Here is a 22553-nt window from a genome sequence, read left to right as displayed (position 1 = left end):
CTGTTGCTGCTCACCCACTGTGGGTTTCTCTGGCAGAGGAGCACCCCAAGTCCTGTGCCGCAGCCTCGAGACTCGTCGTCCACACTTGAGAAGCAGATTGGTGCTAATGCCCATGTAGCTGGGGGCAGTGCTGCAGGGAGCAGGAGCCTCACTCTGGCACCCACAGGTAACATTTCCCTCTAGTCTTTAAAGTGGATAAATGGGGTCTCTGGGGATTGTGGTCCACTACCCTATGCCACTGGGCATTGCCAGCAGTGCCTTCTTATCCCTCAGCTGTGGGAAGACTAGCTAACTCTGTGTAAGCCAGGTGCCATCCGGTTAGATCCCAGTCTATGAGGTACACCTGTGCTTGCCAGATGTTACCCCAGATCACCTGCTTAGCCTGAAGTCAGAGTTTTTTGAGGCTAAAGAATTGATCCCTTTGGCTAAGAGTGTGTAGCCTAGTGGTAGAGTGCTTTCCTAACATGCATGAGACCCTGGGTTTCATTCCTTGGTACCACATACACAGAAAATGCTGAAAGTGGTGCTGTGATTCAAGTGGTAGAGCACTAGCCTTGGGAAAGCTCAAGGACAGCAACCAGTCCCTGAGTTCAAGGAACTGGCAAATAAATTTATTAATTAAAACAACAACAAAAAAAACCCAAACTGTCTCTGTCCATGGTGATGAAAGACATCTGTCATCTCCTTAAAGGGCCAGGGAGACCTGTAGCTTGGCCTTGGGTATAACTGTAATCCTAGGTGGGAGTATACAGCAGGTGGACCTGAATAATGGGACATGAGGCTGTGTGCATGTGAAGTCTTATTCATAGTAGTTGTAGAAGGTCAGACCAATAAGCTGGAACCTGTGAGGCCAGCAGTGACACAGACCTGGCTTTGGCAGTTAACTCCCAGGAGTAAAAGGTAGTGTCTACATGGTCTATGCACCCAGGCTTTTCTGTGGTGCCTGGTGCTGAGAGAGGGGCTAGTTGGCCACCCACGGCCAATTGAGACACCTTAGAAAATAGGCGGCTTCATCCTGTGGTGATTGCTCTGGCTAGATAAGGTCTGTCTCTGTGTACAGAACTTTGGAAGTTTCTAGATGGTTTCCATGAAGGGACCATATTGGGGAACAGTTGTGTGCCTGCTGTGGGACAAGCCCATGGCTTTGTGTGTCTCCAGGTTCTAGAGAGCCTGTAGTCTCTAGAATGGGAAGAGCCACATCTGCCCCTGCCCTCTGTCACTTGTCTACTTCCGTTACCCATGTCATGGCCTAACGGGCTTAGGATGCTATCAGGCGCCTTATCTCCTGAGCCACACAGGTATTTGCACCCCCTGATCAGAGGAGTGGCCATTTGCCTCTGGTACTGAACTGCTTGACATGACTGGGGAACTGTACAGCACGTGAGATGGGGATGTTTCCTGAGACCCCACTCCCTGCTGGATCCCAGTGACTCTGGAGTCTGTTACTCTATCTCTGATGAGTTCATCACACAGTGCAGCATGTGGGGACAAAACTCTTGTGTTACTGACTTCATCATTGTCCAGCTCCAGGCTGCCAGTGGTGACCCACCATGCTCATTTCCCTTATACCTCACTTGACCCACTGCCAAACTAGTGCCAAACACCTCCTCTTGAGCCACAGATAGGAGCTTCCATCTTTGTGATTTCCCAGCAAGCAGAAGCCCCAAATTACTTCTGTGACCAAAGGGAGGAGATTTAAGTGCATCTGAGGCAACAGCAGGCTGAGCCCCCTTGCTTTCAAAACAGGTGGGTGGGGGCGGGGCTATCTCCAGAAAGATATCCTAAGGGGAGGTCTATGAGATGAGCCTTCACACAGAATGGTAGGGGGTGTGGTGTGCAGAATATATCCTACTCTCTTAGAGAAGGTCAGTGCAGGCTAAGCTGGTATGGGACATGGAGAGTCTTCCTAGCCAGAATAAGGGCTGCCCTGCTCTGCAGTCTCGGCCACTTGAATGTCTTGTGTTCTTCCTGGCAGGCTTTTATACCGGCTCGGTGGCCATCAGTGGAGCCCTGGCTAGCAGCCCAGCACAACTGGCCTCTGGAGCTGAATCAGCTGCCTTTGATGAGTCCTCCAGTTCAGGGAGCCTCTTCACTATGGTGGGGTCCCGCAGTGCAACACCGCAGCACCCTCCTCTGCTGACACAGCCCCGGAACTCTGGCCCCACTTCTCCTATCCCTCAGCTCTCTGCCAGTCCACGGTTCAGTGGGGTCACTCAGGGCCTGCTGCCTGATGCTGGCAAGGGAGACCTGCCTTCTGATTCTGGCTTCTCCGACCCAGAAAATGAGGCAAAGAGGAGAATTGTGTTCACTATCTCAGCTGGCACAGGCAGCACCAAGCAGTCACCTTCCACCAAGCACAGCCCCCTGGCAGCAAGTGCTCGTGGCGACTGTGGGCAAAGCCATGGGCAGGACAGCCGGAAGCGTGGCAGAAGGAAGCGTGCATCAGCCGGAACCCCCAGTCTGAGTGCAGGCGTGTCCCCCAAGCGCAGGGCCCTGCCTACTGTTGCTGGCCTCTTCACACAGTCCTCAGGGTCCCCCCTCAACCTCAACTCCATGGTAAGGACAGGACAGCTTGGTGTAGGGGTAGGTCATCTCTCCTTCCCTCAGCCACCTCCTGCCTCAGCTGGCTGTGTTGGGCCTAGGAAGTTGGGAGAGGCTGAGCCTAGTGTGGTCAGGGGAGCTTGACTAGTACTTGGTGGGGATTGGCACAAGGTGAGTGGGTGCTGGGTTCTAGGGTGAACTATGAGGGGCAGAGGCCTTATGCAGCTCCTATATTAGGAGTCCTGCTTCAGGACTCATTGGTCCAATTTGTGATCTGCATGTGTATTTTTTTAAATCTCTGACACCTTAGGTCAGTAACATCAACCAGCCCTTGGAGATTACAGCCATCTCGTCCCCCGAGAACTCTCTGAAGAGTTCCCCTGTCCCTTACCATGACCATGACCAGCCCCCTGTGCTCAAAAAGGAACGACCTCTGAGCCAGTCCAATGGGGCCCACTATTCCCCACTGACCTCAGACGAGGAGCCAGGCTCTGAGGATGAGCCCAGCAGCACTCGGTAAGTGGAGCTAGGTTCCTCAGTGAGAGGCCATGGCTGTGTTCCCACTGCCCAGGAAATAGGTGAGGGGTTGGCATACTGAATTGACCTTGGGAAGGCTCTCTTTGTTTTGACTAAGATTTTAAAAATTAGCATACATTAGTTGTACAGTAGGAGGTTTGTTGGACATTCCCATGTGTATATATATAATATGATCACTCTCTTGTCCCAGCTTCCTCCTTCTTGTTATATGCTCTTTTTTTCTTGTTATGTTTTCATACACATATATAAAATACTTAGACCATATTCACCTCATTCCCTCCTTGCAGATACTAGATTCTGACAGAGCTAACTTTTTTCTTTTCTTTTTTTTTTTTTTTGCCTGTCCTGGCCTTGAACTCAGGGCATGGGCATTCATTCTACCGCTTGAGCCACAGCGCCACTTCTAGCTTTTTCTGGGTATGTGGTACCGAGGAATCTAACCCAGGGCTTCATGCATTCTAAGCGAACACTCTACCTTAGGCCACTCTCTCAGCCCCTCTTGTTCTTCTTTTAAAAAAAAATAGTACCAAAGTGTTTTACCCTGGTATTTTGGACATGAATATATTGTACTTTAATCAGAACTCCTAGTTTTTAGTTTCCTATTTTAGCCTAGGATGGCAGACACAAGCTACCATGCCTAGTTCTTCCTTTGAAATTTAATCTTGCGGATTTTTCTGCCTTGAGTGTCCTGGAACTGTAATCCTCTTGATCCCAGCCTAAATAGAATTACAGCCATAAACTACTGGCATCTGTCTCTCTTTTTGTCAGTAAAGTCCAATGGACTTACATCTTGTGGTTTATCATCTGTCTGTCTGCCTATCTATCTATTGTCTGTTGTGGGGCTTGAACTCTGGGCCTGGATGCTGTCCCTTGAGCTCTGCAGCTTAAGGCTAGTGCTCTACCACTTTGAGCAACAGCACCACTTCCAGTTTTTGAGTGTATAATTGGAGGTAAGACTCTCATGGACTTTCATGCAGGGGCTAGCTTTGGACTGCGATCCTCAGATTTCAGCCTCCCGAATAGCTAGGATTACAGGCCTGAGCCACGGGTGCCTGGCTATTATTTATTTGCTTTTTTTAAAAAAAAAAAATATTTATTTATTTTCTTGTTGGTTGTGGGATTTGAACTTTGGGCCCTGAGCTCTTCAGCTCAAGGCTGCTGCCCTACCCCTTGAGCCATAGTGCTACTTCTGGTTTTCTAGTGGTTAATTGGAGATAATTGTCTCACAGACTCTAGTGCTCTGGCAGGCTTTGAACCGAGATCCTCAGATCTCAGCCTCCTGAGTAGCTAGGATTACAGGTGTGAGTCACCATGCCCGATGTAATTTATTTTTATTTTTTATTTTACTGCAAATGTGATGTAGAGAGGGCTTACAGTTATATAGGTAAGGTCATGAGTACATTTCTTTTTGAACAGTGTTATTCCCTTCCTCATTTTCACTTATCTCCCCTCCCATTTTTTTTCTCTTTATTTTGTATTTCATATCTGTAAACTGTGTTAAAACTGAGCTGGGATCATGGCCTAGTGGAAGAGTGCTTGCCTAGCATGCGTGAAGCCCTAGATTTGATTCCCTGCTGTCCCATACACAGAAAAGGCTGGAAGTGGTATGGTGGCTCAAGTGGCAGTGCTAGCCTTGAGCAAAAAGGGTCTAGAGGCAGTGCCCAGGCCCTGAGTTTGAGCCCCAGAACTGGCAAAACAAGCAAACAACAAGAACAAAAACCCCACTTTTGTCCTTGGACGTCCCCTTCTGGCATTGTCTTTAGTGGTTTCAGGACTTTGGGATTTTTTTCTGTATTCCTAGAGATGTGTGATAGACATGGACCCACACAGTAAACTTCTGAAAAATGTGATACTTATTGCTCTAATAGCAGCCTGGTACAGTGCTGTCTGGGCTCCAAATACTGAGAAAAGGCTTGGGTCAGAAGACTTACCACAGGCTGCCTCCCTCAGGCCCTGTCTGCTTCTCGGTGCATTAGGGAACTGCATCCTGTTCACCTGCCCCCCCAGCTCAGCAGAGGACCTCTTTTCCCCACAGAAACAGCTCGCTGTTCTATGTTAGTGGCCCCACAGCTCCCCGTTAGGATGCACTTAGATTTCTAACATTTATACTGCTGGCTTCCCTTAACAGAATTGAGAGAAAAATTGCAACAATCTCCTTAGAAAGCAAGTCTCCTCCGAAGACCTTGGATAATGGTAAGTTCAAGTACCTAGAATCCAGGTGTGTTTATATCAGTTTGGGACAGTCTTCTACTTGCTTCTTGGGGAAGGTGGGCTCTGAACTCCTTTCATGAAGGGGCAGACAAGCCTCTTCTGAGTGGTCTCATGCTACCCACCTGTTTCTCACCCACCTCAGTCCTGTCTCTGATTGGGCTCAGTGGTGTGAATAGCAGGAGCACTGAGACCCAGATACTGTGCTCAGTGTCAAGAACGATTTGGGGCCTGGGCGTTTGGCCTAGTGGTAGAGGGCCTGCCTAGCATGCACAAAGACCTGGGTTCAATTCCTCGGTACCACATACATAGAAAAAAGCCGGAAGTGGTGCTGAGGCTCAAGTGGTAGAGCTCTAGCCTTGAAAAAGTCCAAGGGTAGGGTTCATGCCCTGGGCTCAAGCCCAGGACTGGCAAAAAAAAAAAAAAAAAGATTTGGGCAGTGGGCAGGCACAGTGACTCCACCTTTCTGCCTTTTTGTTTGTCAGGTGGCAGCTTGGTGGGGAGGAAACTGGCACCTGCAAGTGAGCCCATCAACAGTAGCAAGTGGAAATCCACCTTTTCACCCATCTCTGACATCAGCTTGGCCAAGTCCACAGACAGCCCACTGCAAGCTAGCTCTGCCCTGAGCCAAAACTCCTTGTTTTCGTTCCGGCCAGCCCTGGAAGAAGCCTCGGGAGCTGAGGCCAAGCTCACCGGACATCCAAGGAAAAGCTTTCCCAGCTCTCTATTGAGTGCTGATGGACTCAGTCCAGGTGCCAACCCCCCCAATGGCCTGGCCTTCAGCGGGGGCCTGGCTGCAGACCTCAGTTTACACAGCTTCAATGACGGTGCTTCCCTTTCCCACAAGGTCCCTGAGGCAGCCAGCCTGAGTACCCCACTTAACTTTCCTTCACAGCGGGGCAAGGAGGGCACTTCAGAAGCCAATCCCTTCCTCAGCAAGCGGCAGCTGGATGGCCTGGGTGGCCTGAAGGGTGAGAGCAGTGCTGGCAAGGAGGTGGGCGAGCTAGGCCTGCCCCTGTGTGGGCCCACGGACAAAGCAGCTCTGCCACACAGCAGCAGGGCTAACAAGGGCCGGGACCGTGAGCTTGACTACAAGAGTGGCCACAACCTTTTCATCTCTGCTGCAGCGGTGCCTCCCAGTGGCCTCCTTGGTGGCTCTGGCCTCCCCACAGCGGCATCCTCTGCAGGCAGCACAGCCCCCACCACCCAGACACATCGCCCCTTCCTGAGCACCTTCACGCCCGGGCCACAGTTCACCCTGGGCCCTATGTCCCTGCAGGCCAATCTCAGCTCAGTGGCCGGCTCATCCGTGCTGCAGTCCTTGTTCAGTTCTGTGCCGGCTGCTGCAGGCCTGGTGCATGTGTCATCTGCTGCAACCAGACTGACCAACTCCCACGCCATGGGCAGCTTCTCCTCCGGGGTGGCCGGTGGAACTGTCGGAGGTAGGCAGAGGTAGTCCAGCTTCCCATGGGAAGGGGGCTCTGGTTCCCAGGCAGGTGGCGCCTCCTCCCAGGAGTACTCAGTTCATCACAGGCTACTTCACCGGTTCCTTACACAGCCCTCTAGAGGGGTGAGGCCAAGCCACACTGCCTCCTGTATGTTCCTTGCCAAATCCAAGTAGGAGATCGTTGTGTGGCAGGGACTGTCTTGAGTTAGCCGATTCAAGTTCTCTTGTAATATGTGCCTCTTGTTTCCAGAAGACTGCGGTGCATAGAATTAGGGCAGTCCTTTCTGCCTGGGTCCCACCTGTTTGAAGGTGACCACCCATGTGCCCTGCGGCAAGGCCATGGGAGCTGGCATTGGGCAAGGAAATCCTGACAGCGCCAGCGCAGATGCAGGGCAGAGTGGAGCTCGGGCCAGGCAGGCTGCACTCTGGGCCTTGGCTATACTCTTGGCAGGGCAGACCCGGGCAGGTGTGCCGTAGGGGCGGGGCCTCAGTCTCAGTCTGGCGCAGGTAAGTGTCCTGCGCTGAGCCCTACTGCTTGCCGCTTGTGCCTGCACACACACATAACTCAGAGCCGCCGCTGTCATTCTGCTTCTCCCTGTTTTGTGACTGTGCCTTTTCTTCACTCGCCTAGCTCATGCCCACCTGTTGAAGCTGAGTTTTCTCTCCTGTTTGCAGGTGTCTTTAGCCACATGGTGCCCTCCGCCTCTGCTCATCCATTTGGAGTCAGTGTCAGCAGCGGGGCTGTGTGTAGCAGCGCCACGCTGGGCCTGAGCCCGCTGCAGGCAGTGGCCAGCACCTCAGCCTCTTCCTTTCAGGCCGCGGCCTCCATGGAGACTCGGCCGCCCCCTCCGCTCCCGCCTCCCCTGCTTCCTCCTCAGCGCCTGGGCAGGCCCCCTGCGGGGCCACCTGTCCTCCACGCCCCCCCTCCGCCTAACGTCACCTTGCCTCCTCCCCCTGCGCTGCTGGCCTCTAACTCTGAACCCGTGCTCCTGCAGAACCTTGCTTCCCTCCCAGCTAACAAAGCTTTCTTACCCCCTTCCTCTGCCACCTCTTTGCAGCCTGCTAACGCCACTCTGTCTGTCAAGCTCGCCTCCCTCCCGCACAAGGTCTCCCATCCCTCTTTCACGGTGCACCACCAGCCCCTGCCCCGGCTGGCCCTGGCACAGACAGCACCCGCCGTCCCGCAGGCCAGCTCTATGGGTTCATCTGCTGTATGGGTTTCCCTTGGCATGCCGCCTCCCTATGCCGCGCACCTTTCGGGGGTTAAGCCCCGATAAAGACCTTGCTTAGCTAGCCGTTCGTATTCTGTAAGGTAAGGCTAGAGCCACACGAGGTGGCTCCCTTGAGAAAGCGAACCATCCTTCCTTTTGCCCAGAAGACAGCCTGGCAAGGCTTGGTGGAGGTCTCTGGGACTGGGGCTGCTGTGCCCAGCTTTCCAAAGGGGTAGAACGGGGAAAGGGAAGCTCAGGGAAGCCCTCAGAGTCACAGACTTGAGCACTGAGGTGTGGGCCTCCTGAATCCCAATGGTGCAGGCTCTGCGTGACAACTCCAGCTGGCACGTGAGGACAAGTTCCTGGTAGACCTGACATGTTGTGGACAGTCAGGACTGGTGCAGCAGTGCCTAGCTGCTGTGCCACTGGTGGAGCTGCTGTGTGATGAAAGCTCACTGGCCTGGGTCCTCAGGCATTTGAACGTCATAGGGTGTTAAAGAGGGGTCCAGAGCCGTATCCTAATAGCTCATGCCTATAAGGCCCTAGCTTTTGGGGAAGCTGAGGTCTGAGGATCAGTGTTTGAAGTCAGCTGGGGCAGAGAAATTCTCAAGACTCTTACCTCCAATTAAGTAGCAAAAGCTGGAAGTGGAGATGAGGCTCAAGTGGTAGTGCTCTCCATGAGCGAAGAGGTCCAGTGAAAAGTCATGAGGCCCTGAATTGAAGCCCCAGTACTGCCCCCACCAAAGAAAAAGTTACAAGCATGCAATATGCAATGCCCTTGGTATGTAGCAGGCTCTGAGAATGGGGAAGAAGGGGTAGCCAGCTGGGTGAGGCTTGGGGAGGATGGAGGGGAGCTTAGAGGTCACCACTGTGAACTGAATGGGGCCAGGAAGTGGGGAAGAGCTGGCTAAGGTAGCTTGAGGGTCTAGGGTTGTCAGTGTGAGAGCAATAAAGCCTGAGGGCAGCTTGCCTGGCTTATTTGGGGAGGGGACTGTCTTAATAGTGAGGTTGTTTGTGCCTTCTAAGTGAGGCATCCATGGTAGAAGTCTAGGGGCTGTGGCCATGATGTCCTTCCCTTGGGTATGTGTGTAAGCTGGAGTGTAGCCATAGGGGTGGTGACAGCCTCTGTCAGTGCTGGGCTGCTGAGAGCTAGACAGGCTGTAGCTGCCCTGCTTTTGTGTCCTCAAGAGGGTGACTGTAGTGGAAATAAGCCAGCAGCTGGCTGCAGCGGCCCCAGGCAGTGTTCGCCTGCAGGCAACACCTGCTTGCCATCAGCTGGCGTCCTGCTGGAGAACCAGCACAGAGCCCACCTGAGTGTTTGTAGACCTTTGTCCCACCTGAGTTGAGTGCTGAGCCCCCTCCTCTGGGCTGCTAAGTGGCTGCTCTCCCTCTCCCTATGCCCCTGCAGGTAACTAGGACTTCTACCTCAACCGTGCGACCTATGCAAGGACGGTGTGGACCAACGCCTGCTGCCTGGTGCTGCCAGCTTGCTGGGCTCCACCCAGAGGGCGGAGACAGGAGAGGACAGGAGCTCCACTGTGAATCGGTGGCACCCGCAGGAGGTGCTGGGGCTGGTCCAGTTTGTACTGTCGATAGTTTTAGATAAAGTATTTATCATTTTTAAAAAAGTATAAACAATTCTGACTTATTTTATTCCATCTAAGTCGTTAAAGGCAACCTATTGAGAAATGTCTATATAAGAGAGAATCTATATAAAGACTCAAAACTTGCAGGGCTGGCCCACCAGCGGAGACGCGACTGCCTGCCTGCTCCGGTGCTATCTCACCACCACCAGGCCTGCCTGCGCCAGCCTCCACCTCGGTGCTGCCCTGGACATTGACCAACGCCAAAACCAGTTCTCAGAAGCGCCGGCTGCTTGTTAACTGTACCAAAGGCATGCCTGACTCTGGGTTTTTTTCATAGGGTCCTTCAGAGAATGCCACAGCTTACCTTCAGACCCCCACCCTCTTGTCCTGGCCCCTCTGTCAACCTTGCCCCGTCACTGTGAATGCTCCAGCTGGTAACTGGCTGGCTAGGGCTGTGCCTTTGGCATATGAGCAGGGCTGGCAGGTGCTGGGTGGATTGGGACTTTGGTTCTGTGCAGCAGGCGGCAGTTCCAGCCGTTCTGAGTGGTGCTCAACACATGGCTTTGTACTTGATTCCCAGGGGCTGGTTTGGCTTGTGTGACAAGTGCATTTACTTTTATATTCCTTTGCTTATTCTGATTTGTGGCAAGCTGGCCAGGTGACATGGGGCAGGCCCACCGTGGGTTCCTTGGTGTTTTGTGTATAGGAGAGAGTCACACTAATGGGTGACAGTATTTTATAGAGATGTGATGAAAATTTATAAATTTCATAGACTTGACTGCATTTATTTTTAGATTGTATAATGCACAGCGAATTTAAAAAGGAAAGTGAAGGGGAGAAAATCTATTTATTCAAAGGCACAAAAATAGTACCTGCCCCAGGGCTGGGCACCCTGCAGAAAACATGGCCCACTGTGTCCTCTGGTCAGCTTCAGGTTGTCAGAGCATTCATGAGCATTCCTGCAGCTGCTGTGGGTGCTCCCAGCTTTGCTTCCTCAACCCCCAAAACTGGCATCTTCACCCCGGGGGCAGATGCATTAGATGTAGTCCCAGACTGACCAGGACACAACAAGAGCAGGACTTCCTGGGCTTGCTAATAAGCCTTCCTGGTTTTGACCTAGATCTGACTCCTTGAGCCTTGGCTTCCAGTTGGGAGGAGCCAAGGGAGGGCCTAGAAGCAGGCCTGTCCTGCACCCAGCCCCAGGCAGGGGGATGACCTAAGGAAACCTGTGTATCAGGCCCACCCCACCCTAACTGGAGCCCTGAAGATGGTGCTGGTGACTCCTTCCCTCCTCCCCCTCCAGTGTTGGTGCTCTTCTGCTGGGCCTATAGGTGCTGTGCCTCATTCCCTTGGATCCTGGGGGTGGGGTGGGGAGAAGGGCCTCCTAGGGCACTTCAGGGTGACAGCAAAGCTGGCACATAATGCGTGGTTTGGAAGAAAACACTTCAAACTTCTGCCACAGCTTGGTGCACTTTGGGCCATGCTGGTGCGCGGATTCCTACTGACAGGCCATATTCAAACATCCGTCCTGTGACCTGATCTATACATACTTGAGTGCTGGGAGACAAAGATACTGAGTGTTTGGGCTTGTGCCTAACAGTCCCGTGCTGGGTGATAGTGTACCTGGCATGAATACAAGTCCCTGCTTGAGCCCTTAGAGGGACAGATACCACATGCTAACTGGCTATGGTACGCTGGCTCCTTGCTCCCTGCAGATACCCACTGACTTGGTTTCCTGGTAACTGGGTATGGGACAGGTAGCATTCATTGTGTTGGAATCTGATGCTATTTTGATGGTCCAGGCTATTCAGATTGAGGCCTTGCTGCTGTGGACCTAGAAGCCTCCTTGTGGCTCTTGCCCAGGAACTCACCACAAAACAGTAGGAATTAGTATAACATACCCCCCCACACACACACACACACAGATCTGGGAGGCACCCTGCTAGCCAGCAGGAACTGGCTCTCAAGTCTTTTATGCTAGCCCACGAGTGGAGACTAAGACTTATTCCCTCACTCTTCTGTTCCCACTTCCCTCTCCCCCCATTTGCAAGTCCAGTACGCACACAGCATTCCTCCCTCTGGGCCTTCATCTGTAACTCAGCACAGCTCTGCTTCTTCCTGTAGTGAGCTCTGTATTTAATGGGTGTCCCACTGCATTGTTTTTGCCTCTAGGCACTGTAATAAAATCAGTCTTCACTTGAACCTGGCCTGGATTACAACCTTTCTTGTATGCGCATTCACTAACACGGGAGCTGATAGTGGCAGAGATCCCCCAACTCAAACACCAAGCCCTCTAAGAACTACATGTAATAATGGAGTTGAGCTTGCCAGATGAACGAAGCCTAGGGACCCAGCCACAGCAGACCTGGTCTTATCCCCAGGGATCACTTGGGATCTCCACAGAATTCCTACCACAACAGGAATTCTGCTCTAATCTGAGACCTCTCTAGATAGCCTTTCCTGACTTGGGTCCAAGGTCTCCTCTTAGGGTCAGTAGTCAAGCTCTGCTTGGGTAAAATAAGGATGTGTGCTCATAGGAGCCTCAGCTGCCTGAATCCTCCTTATTACACCACCATACAATTGGAAAAGAGGTACCTTTATTGAAGAGTTGAGTGAATTGGGAGGATCAAGATCACTCCCTTCAGCAGGAGTCGAGTTCACAGCTGGTTGAGGGAGACCCCTCTATATTCACAGCTTCACCTAACTATACATTCAGCTGGTATGGGGCAGAAGAGTTGCCACAATCAGATGCTCTCAATGGGTGTACCTGAGCTGGTGGCAGCAGCACATAGCACAAGTGCCAGACCTGTCAGGTGAGCCCCAAAGGCACCAGGGCAGGGGTGCTTGCTAAGCTGTTTCTCAAAGGATACAGCCTCTGTTTATACCCTCCTCCTCCAGCCTTGGGCTTTGGACATTTTTTTAAGCCAAAACACCTCCCATCACAGACCCAGGCATCCAGAAATCCAAGGCAGAGGGCTTGGTGGAAGATCAGTCCAGTGCATCTAGCCTGGAGCCAATGGTGGACCACCCGTCCCTTGATGTGCCAGTCAGCTGGAACCTGGCCTCCTCAGATATGCCAAACTGCTCCAATGGATCCTGTGGAGGTGGACAGGTGGCTGTTAGCTAGGAATAAGAAGGCTGCCCATGTTACCTCTAGCCCTTCACACACCTTGCCTGTCATCTTCTGGATCTCATTCCTGTAGAAGATGAGGCTTTTCCGCATATACTCATAACTGGGGAAGAAAATAGTGCTTATTCATTTGCTGTCAGATTCCCAATTCTCACCCTCTCATAGCCACTGTGCCCCACCCTCCAGGTTGTCCTTGAGCCCCACCTGGCCCGACGCAGAGCCTCCATCCACGCCTGACACTGTTCCTGACTGCAGCATTCAAAGTGGTACTTCCTCTCTGCATCTTCCACAAAGCCTACAGAGGAGGATGGGAAAGAGGGAGGGAGCTGCTTCTGCTCCATCCCCATTTGGTCCTCCACCCTGACCAATATCCTCTTGCCAGGACCCAAAACTGCCCCTCCTCTGGCCCCATCACAGGCCCATCACCTGCACCACATCCCACACCTTAGAACGTGGGTGCAGCCTACTTGAAGATTAGGCCATTAGGGAGGACACTGGGTTGTTGTGTTCATACAGGAGAAACATGAAAATGGCCACAGAAACAGGTAGAATCCTGTGTGATGATGAAGCCACAAGTTAAGAAACCCTAAATATGGGAGCAAGATCTGGGACAGATTTCACCTTGACTGGAGTCACTCTCTTGACTACACCTGGTCTCTGGCCTCCAGAGTCTAGAGAATTTCCGGTATTTAAGTCACCGAAGTCGCAAGTCTTTATGGCAGCCCCAAGAGACAGGCAAGAGATCTCACTTTCCCTGGTAGTACATTTCCTAGTCACCCAGCACTCCAGGCAGGCACTGGAGGCAGGAAGAAATGAACCAGCAGGCCCAGGCCATGTCACATCCAAAGGGGCAGGGAAAAAACAGTCCTGGTGGTGCTTTGGAGTGACAGCGGAGGTACCTGAGGTTTGCAGAATGACAACTAAGAGGGGTGTGCCGGGCTGGGCACCCCGACTCCGCCAGCGCGCGGCCGGTCAAGGGATCCCCTTTCCAGGGGCAGGGAAGGAGGAGAGTCTGGATGCACTCACTGATGGAGAAGCCGCCGGGCTCTTCCTGGGACACGCTGCAGCGCTCCAGTAGCAGGGCTCCGAGGGGCTGCAAAGACCACGGCCGTGAGCCTCGGCGGCGGCCCGCGCGCGCGCCCTCCCTCCCTCGCTCCCGACGCGCCTACCTCGGCCTCGTCCGGGCGGAAGTAGAAGAGGAAGTTGACCACCAGCTTCACCAGCCGCCGCTTGGCTACTGCAGGCACAGGGCGGGGTCAGCGCGGTGGCGGGACCCCCGCCCGCCCCAGCGCCCCAGCCCTGGCCCCTGGCCGGCTCACCGCTGCCTTTCTTGGGGCCCCGCATGCCCAGCTCCGCCGCCATTTCTGCAGGCTGCCGGGAGAGCGCTCGCAGTTCCTTTTCGTTATAGCGCATCGCGCCGGCCCGGGTTCTGGAACCAGAAAAACGCGGGGTGGGGCCGCCGAATCCCCCCTCACCCTCACGCGGGTACCGCAGTCTGCGCCACAAAGGTCTCAGGGAGGCATCGCGGAAGTACCGCTAGGGTTTACTGCGCCTGCGCGACGCAGGCCGGTCGTCTTTTTTTTTTTTTTTTCCCCCCAGTTCCCCAGTTGTAGGTGCATTTCCGGATCCGGCCACCAGCGTCCACTTCCCGCTCTTGAACAATCCTCCGGGGCATTGGACGGGGTGGACCTACGCACACAAGAAGTTCCGCCCCCATTTGACTCGGAATTGGTTCTTTCGTCCCCTTTTACGCCTGCGCACACAAGAAGTTCCGCCTCATTTTGACCCGGAATTGGTTCTTTCGCCCGCCTTGCGCCTGCGCACAGCCAAGTCCTGGTGGTCGCTGAGAAAGCCCTGGCTGTGGGAGGCCTTTGGCCCGGGTGAGACAGATGGAAGGCTTGGGCCGTAAACTGCTGGGGTGGAGTGGGGGTGGGCTGCGGCGGGGATTTGGGGGATGGCTGAAAGGGGGAGGATTTGAGAGCGAGTTGCCTGCAGGGTGGGCCCGCGCACTTCTGCACCCTCCCCCCCCCGGGAAGGCCTGTTGGGGTTGAGGCAGGAATTCCCACCTTGGGGGGGTCTCCGGGGTCTCTGCCGCCCTCCCGCCTTCCGCCCTGCAGTATTTCCTGGGAGTTTTTCCTGGGCTTTGTGCGGGGCGGGGGCGGGAGCGCATTCGCCTTGGCGGATTAACCCGGATAGGCGCCTCTATTCCTTTAACTGTAAAACGGCCAAGGCGACACCCAGAACATTCCGTGCTTCGGTTTTGCTTATGGCGTCCCCAGGAAAGCGGGCTTGGTCATTCGGACGAGGCGCCTGCCCACCTCAATTAGAGAACAAGCACAGAACTGCCAGGAGCTCGGGGGGAAAAAAAATTGATTGTTCTATAGGTTTGACCTAGTATTTCCACCAAAAAAAAAAAATTATCTGTGTTCTTTGGTTCCGAAGGCACCTGTTCTCACCTTTTTAAAAGTTTTTATTTTTTTCCCCCAGTCCTGGGGCATGAACTCGGCCTGAACTGGCTTTGCTCAAGGTTAGCACCACTTGAACCACAGTGCCACTTCTGGCCTTTTATGTGGTAATTTCAGAATTGAACCCAGGGCTTCATGCACACTAGGCACCTTCCCCCCTCCCCTCTCATTTTAAAGCCATTTACCTCGGGCGTTAAGCATCTGTCGATTTTCTGTCTAGTCGATAAGGTCTCCCCTTTTAATTCACCTTCCTGTTCGTTAAACCATTGGTCTTATTTCCTTTCCCCTCTTTTTTCAGTACTGCGGTTTGAGCTCAGGGCCCCTGAGCTTCTTTTTGCTCATGCTAGCACGCCACTATTTGAGGTACAGTGTCACTTCTGGCCTTTTCTGTATGTGGTACTGAGGAATTGAACTGAAGGCTTCATACACGGCCCATTGGATTTTTTTTTTTTTTTCCAGTCCTGGGTTGAGCTCAGGGCCCGAGCACTGTCCTTGGACTTTCTCAAGGCTAGAGCTCCACCACTTGAGCCTCAGCACCACTTCCAGCTTTTTTCTATGTATGTGGTACCAAGGAATCGAACCCGGGTCTTCATGCATGCTAGGCAAGCACTTTAATCACTAGGCCAAACTCCCGGCCCGATTTTTTTTTTTTTTTTTTTTTTTTTTTGGTGGGTCATGGAGCTTGAACTCAGCCTGGCTCTTCAGCTCAAGGCTTCCATCCTACCCTTGAACCAAGGAGCTAGAGGTTAACTGGAGATTAGAGTCTCAGGTTCTTTTGTGCCAGGGCTGGCTTTGAATCTTGATCCTCAGATCTCAGCCTCCTGAGTAGCCAGGATTATAGGCATGAGCCACTGTACCTGTTTTTTTTTTTAAGTTCTTGGATTTGAATTCGGGCCTGGGCACTGTCCCTAACCTTCTTTTGCTCAAGCACTCTGCCATTTGAGCCACAGCTCCAGTTCTGGCCTTTAATGTTTATGTGGTACTGGAGAATCAAACCCAGGTCTTCATGAATGCTAGGCAAACAATCCCACAATCCCAGCCCTCGCCAGTGTATTGTATCAGAACACATCTTGAACTTGGTTGCTCTCCAAGAAGTAGGAGACTTTTTGGCTTGGAGTCTTTTATTGTCTGGATTTATTTAGAAGTTTAGTTGGATATAAAATGAGTCCAGCAGGGCATGGTGGCTCATACTTATAATCCTAGTTACTCTGGAGGCTGAGATCTGAGGATTGCAGTTCACTACAGAATGTGAGGTTCTTATCTGCAGTTAGCCACTAGAAAACAAAAGTAGGGTTATGGCTCAAGGGTAGGGCAGTAGCCTTGAGCTGAAGCGCTCAGGAACAGCGCCCAAGCCCAGAGTTCAAGCCCCACACCGAAAAAAGTAAATAAAGTGAGTCTATAGGCTGGTTCTTCCTGAGGCCTTAGGGACAATCTCTCCCACCTGTTCCAGCTTCCAGAGGGCCATAGCCATCTGTTCAAGGCTTCTTCCTCATTGAAAATAGCAGCAATAGGTGTGGTGGCTTACTTCTGTAAACCTTGGTACTCAGGAGGCTGAGATCTGAGGATGAAGGTTCAAAGCCAGCCTGGGCGCAAAAAGGACCTGAGACTCTTATCTCCAGTTAAGCACTAGAAAAGGAAAATGGAAAGTGGGGCTTAGCTCAAGGGTAGCGTGGTAGCCTTGAGCTGAAGAGCTCAGGGTGTCTGCCTTAGGGCTCTGTGATGACCTTGGGCCCAGATGGATGGTCACTGTGTCAGGGTTCTTAATCATATGTGTACATTATCTTAGTCATAGAATTTTGTTTTGTATGTATCAGAACAGCTTAAAATCAGGGCCTTGCCCTCGACTCACACTTTCTTGCCAAAAGCTGCCAGCATTTTACAACTGAACCACTCATCTAGCCTGGCATTTTGCTGCTTTAGCGGAGATGGAATTTTACAGACTTCTGCTTGGACTGATTTCAAACAGTTCCTTCACTTCTCAGGTTTTGAGGAGAACAAAGATGTCTTTAGCAGCTGTCTTTCACTTGATCTTCTGGACTCTGCCTCTGAGCCCTCTTGGTTTTAAACCAAATACCTGGGTCAGACATTGAAGAATGCAGAGTAGTGGGTGGTCATGGACACTTCAGGGAGGTTGGGTTTGATTGAGCCTGAAAGAATATGGGAAGATGGACTGGGAGTTTGGCCTAGTGGTAGAGTGCTTGCCTAGCATGCACAAAGACCTGGGTTCAATCTCCTGATACTACATACATAGAAAAAGCCGAAAGTGGGGCTGTGGCTCAAATGGTAGAGCTTTAGCCTTGAGAAACCCAATGACAGTGCTCAGGCCCATAGTTCAAGCTCCAGGACTGTTTGGTGGGGGGAGGGGAAAATGTGGGAGGAAAGAATCCAGAGGCATAGATGATATTCTGAAGGGTTCAAGAGAGCCAAGTAGTCCCTTCCTCCAGGGAAGGAGAGAATGAGAATTTTTACTGGGTAATTGTAGATGAAAGTCAAGATTTGTCTGCCACAGCTGGCTTTGAATCTCCGTTCTCAGATCTCAACTAGCTGCTAGGACTATAGGTGTGAGCCACTTGTATCCAGCTACAAATGGCCCTTGAATGTATCTCGTTTGGAGGTCCAAACGTAGATATCTTCCTCACCTTCAGTAAATCCATAGCAGTCTAGAAAAACTGATGTTGGATTGTGGGGTGTGTAGTCATGTAAGAAGTGAATTTTGTGGAGGAGGTAGCCTAGGGATTCGATTCATCTAGGAAGGCTTCCTGGAGGTGGTAACATTTGTTGGCAGGAACTGGCCTCATCTTTCCTGTTTGTGTCTTATCATTTCTGCTCTCAGGCTTTTCATTTCATGGCTTACAGTAACTTCCGGCCTCCTTTTTATGATTACTTAAAGTGCTCTAGGAGTCATTTAGTATCCAGATTAGGGTTTTCTGAAAACAGGTGCCAGTATCCTTGTTTCTTTGTCTGGCCTGCAATAAGCTTTGAGGGTTGGTTAAACTTCAGCAGGTGCGGTATGGAGCCAGGGATAGCATCATACTTGCCTCATGCCTGGCCTGCCCTCTCCTTTTGATTTCCACAGGTTTCTCCCCTGTCTCCTAAAGCCCTAAGGCCTTCACCATGGACTTTCAGCATAGACCTGGAGGTAAGACTGGCAGCGGAGGAGTTGCCTCCTCCTCTGAGAGCAACCGGGACCGGCGGGAGCGCCTCCGACAGCTAGCCCTAGAAACAATCGACATCAACAAGGTGGGCCAGGCCTCTTCCTTTTCTCTCCCCTTTTGGGCTGCTTCCACTGGGTCACAGCCCCAGGGCTCAGAAGCATCAAACTAGTACCATTATGGAGAGCCAGGCTCCCCGTGAAATGATTGTCTGGGCATGAGGTTTGGGGACCAGGCAAGTCCCAGAGGGACCCTGAGGTGGTGTCTTCTACTGACAAGACGCTTTATTCCCTTCCCAGGACCCATATTTTATGAAAAACCACCTGGGATCTTATGAATGTAAGCTCTGCCTTACACTTCACAACAATGAGGTGAGTTCTCAACTTTATTGTTTGAAGGGCCCAGCCCAGGCTTGCTGACCTGGCACCAGCTCTGCCCTCCTCTCTGTCATCCCTGGTCAATGGTGTGTTTTCTTTCCCTCTCCAGGGAAGTTACCTCGCACATACTCAGGGGAAAAAGCATCAGACCAATTTGTAAGTACCACTGCACCCTCCCCCCTCCCCCCCTCACCGCCCAGGTGGGATACCATGTAGTGTATATAGAGAGCGTGAAGCCAGCTGGGCTGTGACTGGCACCCTTTTTGGATGGAAGAGACGACTAGATTTCCCACCCAGGACTGAATGCGTTCTTCCTGGTGTTAACTTCTTAGATGAACCACATTGCTGTCCAGCTAGGCGTGGTGGGACTGGGATAGCATCTTTGCTTCTGCTGCCTTGCTGCAGCTTTGTTCCAACCCTTTTGTTTTTGTTCCCTCACTTGGAGATGAGTTCCAAGGTCATGGGGGCTCTGGCACCTGGGCCTGTGGCCTTGTTGGCTTGTGTGGAGGAGTTATATCACCCACCATGTGTTTTCTGTCTGTAGGGCTCGGCGTGCAGCCAAAGAGGCCAAGGAAGCCCCTGCCCAGCCAGCACCAGAGAAGGTCAAGGTGGAGGTGAAGAAATTTGTGAAGATTGGTCGCCCCGGTTACAAAGGTATGTATGTCTATGGGAGAGGTAGGCAGCCCACAGCTGCCTTGGACTTGAATGAGCTCTTTGGACGCCGGGCCACACAGAGCTGTTGTTCTTAGACCTTCGCACAGCATTCCTCCTCCTCACCCACTGGCAGCTGGCCAGTAAATACCCTGCCTCCTACCTGCAGCAACCCCCCTTTCTTGCTAGCTCCAAATAACCTCAGGAGAAAAGAAAAATTGAATAGCTTGTTTAACAGGTCCATTAGTGAGTGAGTGCTCTTAGGGCAGAAAGCTGGGTGGGCTAGGTGGGAACCGAAGGAGCTCAGTAGGAGATGGGGATGGAGTAGTGCTGGGGCAGGCCTGCCTGGTGAACATGGGTCCACAGGAGTGGCGGAGTCCAGGGGGGGACCACTGCTTTTACCAGCTGTTAAGGTCACAAGCATGCTGCTGCTTGACTCTGAACACAGTGCTGGCCGTTCAGGTTGGCTCCACTTGGACCTTCCTGGGTGTACTCAGCATTCAGTGGTGATGGGCGAGCCTGACGCCAGGGCCCAAGTGTAGAGACTGTCAGTTGTTCTCTTCTTCAGAGAACAAAGGAAAGCTTATAATCTTATGCCCACCAGAGTTAGATGAGCTTCAAGCCCCGCATGTCCTGTCCCTTCCTTTTTGCCAGCCAGGAACTCCCCAGGTCCTTTTCCCCCTATGTTGAGTGTGTATATTAGAGCAGCCCTGGGCCCTTGGATCTGGGGCTATAAATCCCCTGAACTGAGTCTTGTGGTGTTGCAGTGACCAAACAGAGGGACACTGAGATGGGCCAGCAGAGCCTCCTGTTCCAGGTAAGACAGGGCCTTGGTCTTGGGTACAAGGGAGATGGGGGCAAAGGTATCCTAAGGCCCTGCTAAAACTGTCTCCTCAGATCGATTACCCTGAAATTGCCGAGGGCATCATGCCCCGTCACCGCTTCATGTCTGCCTATGAGCAGAGGATCGAGCCCCCTGACCGACGCTGGCAGTATCTGTTGATGGCCGCTGAGCCCTACGAGACCATCGCCTTCAAGGTAATGTGGTCATTGAGGGGCCCGGTGAGAGGGTGCAGCACAGGCTACCTGGTAGCTAGTTTCTATTTCAGACGGGGCTATCTCCAGAATGAATCTTCATCTCTTATTAAAGTATTGACTCTGGACACCATGGGGTGTCCCTGGAAAAAAATGGGGATCTGTGAAAGTTTGGCCACATTACTTCATCCCTGGGTGAATTAGTAAATTATGACAAGAGCTGAACCTAGTGGCACACTCCTGTTACCTCAGTACTCAGGAAGCAGAGGCAGAAGGATCAAGAGTTCCAGGTCAAGCCGGGCATGGTGGCTCACGCCTGTAATCCCAGCTACCCAGGAGGCTGAGCTATGAGGATCTTGGTTCAAAACCAGGCAGGGCATGAAAGTCTGTGAGACGTTTATCTGCAGTTCACCACCAGAAAACCAGAAATGGCTCTATGGCTCAAAGTGGTAGGGCCCTAGCCTTGAACTGAAGAACTCAGGGACAGTACCCAGGCCCAGAATTCAAGCCCCATGAGCAACAACAAAAAAGCCTGCATTGGGACCAAGAGTTTGGCCTAGTGGTAGAGTGCTTGCCTAACATGCACAAAGACCCAGGTTCGATTCCTTGGTACCACATACGTAGAAAAAGCCAGATGTGGTGCTGTGGCTCAAGTGGTAGATCTCTAGCCTTGAGAACGCCGAAGGACAGTGCTCAGGCCCTGAGTTCAAGCCCCAGGACTGGCAAAAAAAAAAAAAAAAAAAAGCCTGTAGCTGCTTTAGGTTCTTAAAGACTTCTTGTGGCTTCTTTATATGCCAGGTGCCAAGCAGGGAGATCGACAAGGCAGAAGGCAAGTTCTGGACCCACTGGAACAAGGAGACCAAGCAGGTAAGCTTCGGGGTATGGACATTCTGCAGCTCTCTCCAGCTTTCCCCCAAGGCCATGTCCTGCACTAAACCTTCTCTGTGGCTCTAGTTTTTCCTTCAGTTCCACTTCAAGATGGAGAAGCCTCCAGCACCACCCAGCCTTCCTGCAGGGCCCCCAGGTGTGAAGCGGCCCCCACCTCCGCTGATGAACGGCCTGCCCCCTCGGCCTCCACTGCCAGAGGCTTTGCCTCCACCCCCACCAGGAGGCCTGCCTTTACCCCCTATGCCCCCCACAGGGCCTGCACCCTCTGGACCCCCTGGACCTCCCCAACTGCCGCCTCCAGCTCCTGGGGTCCATCCCCCAGCCCCGGTGGTCCATGCTCCCACATCTGGGGTCCACCCAGCTGCTCCCGGGGTCCACCCAGCTGCTCCTGGGGTCCACCCAGCTGCTCCTGGGGTCCATCCCCCAGCACCAGTGGTCCATCCCCCTACATCTGGGGTTCACCCCCCTGCTCCAGTGGTTCACCCACCCGCTCCTGGGGTCCACCCACAAGCCCCAGGAGTCCATCCAGCAGCCCCAGGGGTCCACCCTCCTCCGTCAGCTGGAGTTCACCCCCAGGCCCCTGGGGTGCATCCTGCTCCTGCAGTTCACCCCCAGGCCCCTGGGGTGCACCCAGCAGCCCCTGGAATCCACCCACAGGCACCTGGGGTACACCCTCAGCCTCCTGGGGTTCATCCTGCTGCTCCTGGAGTACACCCTCAGCCCCCTGGAGTGCACCCCTCAAATCCTGGGGTACATCCCCCAACTCCCATGCCCCCCATGATGAGGCCCCCACTCCCTACCGAAGGCCCTGGGAACATTCCCCCTCCCCCCCCCAACCAACTGAAAAACTGCCCTTCTTATGAGTCTAGTTTTCTGTTTTCCCGTGGAGACATTGCAAGCTTTTGTATTTTGTACTGTCCCTGGAGCCTAGTAAACAGCCTCCCCCATGTCTGCATGGACTGATGTGGCTATGGGTTATGGTGGGGTGGACTTCATGCAGGAGGAATTATCAACTTCTGGGAGCAGTGAAGATGGCTCTCAGGACACTGGAGACCTTTTCGACTGACCCAGGCCTGGGGGCCTGAACTTGTGCCCCAGAAGTGGATTTGTGAGCTGGACTGTTGCTCTGCCCTCTGGCCATGCCGGTAGACAGGCTAGAGCCTGTGATAAGACACACGCACTCCAAGGCAGGGCTGGGAATGTGGCTTAGTGATAGAGTGCTTGCCTAGCATGCATGACACTGGGTTCAATTCCTCAGTACCACATACACAGAAAAGGCCAGAAGTGGTTCCGTGGTGATTCAAGTGGTAGAGCGTCAGCCTTGA

At 52.7% G+C, this 22553-nt stretch overlaps 3 protein-coding genes across 5 annotated transcripts in view; 2 read left to right on the top strand and 1 right to left on the bottom strand.

Annotated features, from left to right (window-relative positions):
• Dot1l (DOT1 like histone lysine methyltransferase) overlaps window positions 1-11732 on the top strand; it is a 66950-nt gene extending 55218 nt beyond the window's left edge. Inside the window, exons 23-29 of one of the 2 annotated variants that reach the window (XM_090338811.1) lie at window positions 37-166; window positions 1976-2556; window positions 2852-3057; window positions 5207-5271; window positions 5772-6728; window positions 7409-8045; window positions 9353-11732. In XM_090338811.1, coding sequence (XP_090194937.1) covers window positions 37-166; window positions 1976-2556; window positions 2852-3057; window positions 5207-5271; window positions 5772-6728; window positions 7409-8010 — 2541 coding nt within the window. In that variant the 3' untranslated portion in view covers window positions 8011-8045; window positions 9353-11732. The remainder of the gene's footprint in view (window positions 1-36; window positions 167-1975; window positions 2557-2851; window positions 3058-5206; window positions 5272-5771; window positions 6729-7408; window positions 8046-9352) is intronic. The other variant, XM_090338818.1, reaches the window with a different exon arrangement.
• Window positions 11733-12110: 378 nt separating this feature from the next.
• Window positions 12111-14231, bottom strand: Plekhj1 (pleckstrin homology domain containing J1). 2 transcript variants are annotated; one of them, XM_090327047.1, is made up of 6 exons: window positions 13980-14231; window positions 13830-13897; window positions 13687-13753; window positions 12865-12955; window positions 12700-12763; window positions 12111-12646 (listed from the first exon to the last, which is right to left on the bottom strand). In XM_090327047.1, the coding sequence occupies exons 1-6, from the start codon at window positions 14071-14073 to the stop codon at window positions 12578-12580; spliced, it is 453 nt and encodes a 150-aa protein (XP_090183173.1). In that variant the 5' UTR covers window positions 14074-14231; the 3' UTR covers window positions 12111-12577. The 2 variants fall into 2 exon arrangements, with proteins under 2 accessions (XP_090183173.1, XP_090183092.1); XM_090326966.1 differs by having other exon boundaries at window positions 12111-12626.
• Window positions 14232-14273: 42 nt separating this feature from the next.
• On the top strand, window positions 14274-22191 carry Sf3a2 (splicing factor 3a subunit 2). The gene is made up of 9 exons (XM_090328868.1): window positions 14274-14540; window positions 18202-18365; window positions 18577-18648; window positions 18764-18810; window positions 19199-19308; window positions 20073-20122; window positions 20203-20343; window positions 21139-21207; window positions 21295-22191. Exons 2-9 carry the CDS (start codon window positions 18240-18242, stop codon window positions 22189-22191), a joined length of 1512 nt encoding a protein of 503 aa, XP_090184994.1. The 5' UTR covers window positions 14274-14540; window positions 18202-18239.
• The last annotated feature ends 362 nt before the right edge of the window (window positions 22192-22553 follow it).

The sequence above is a fragment of the Megascapheus bottae genome, chromosome 1 (assembly GCF_031878675.1).
Source record: "Megascapheus bottae isolate mThoBot1 chromosome 1, mThoBot2.hap1, whole genome shotgun sequence".
In the NCBI taxonomy this organism is placed as follows: domain Eukaryota; kingdom Metazoa; phylum Chordata; class Mammalia; order Rodentia; family Geomyidae; genus Megascapheus; species Megascapheus bottae.
The sequence above is the reverse complement of the archived record's forward strand: the minus strand, read 5'-3'. Positions and strand labels throughout refer to the sequence as shown.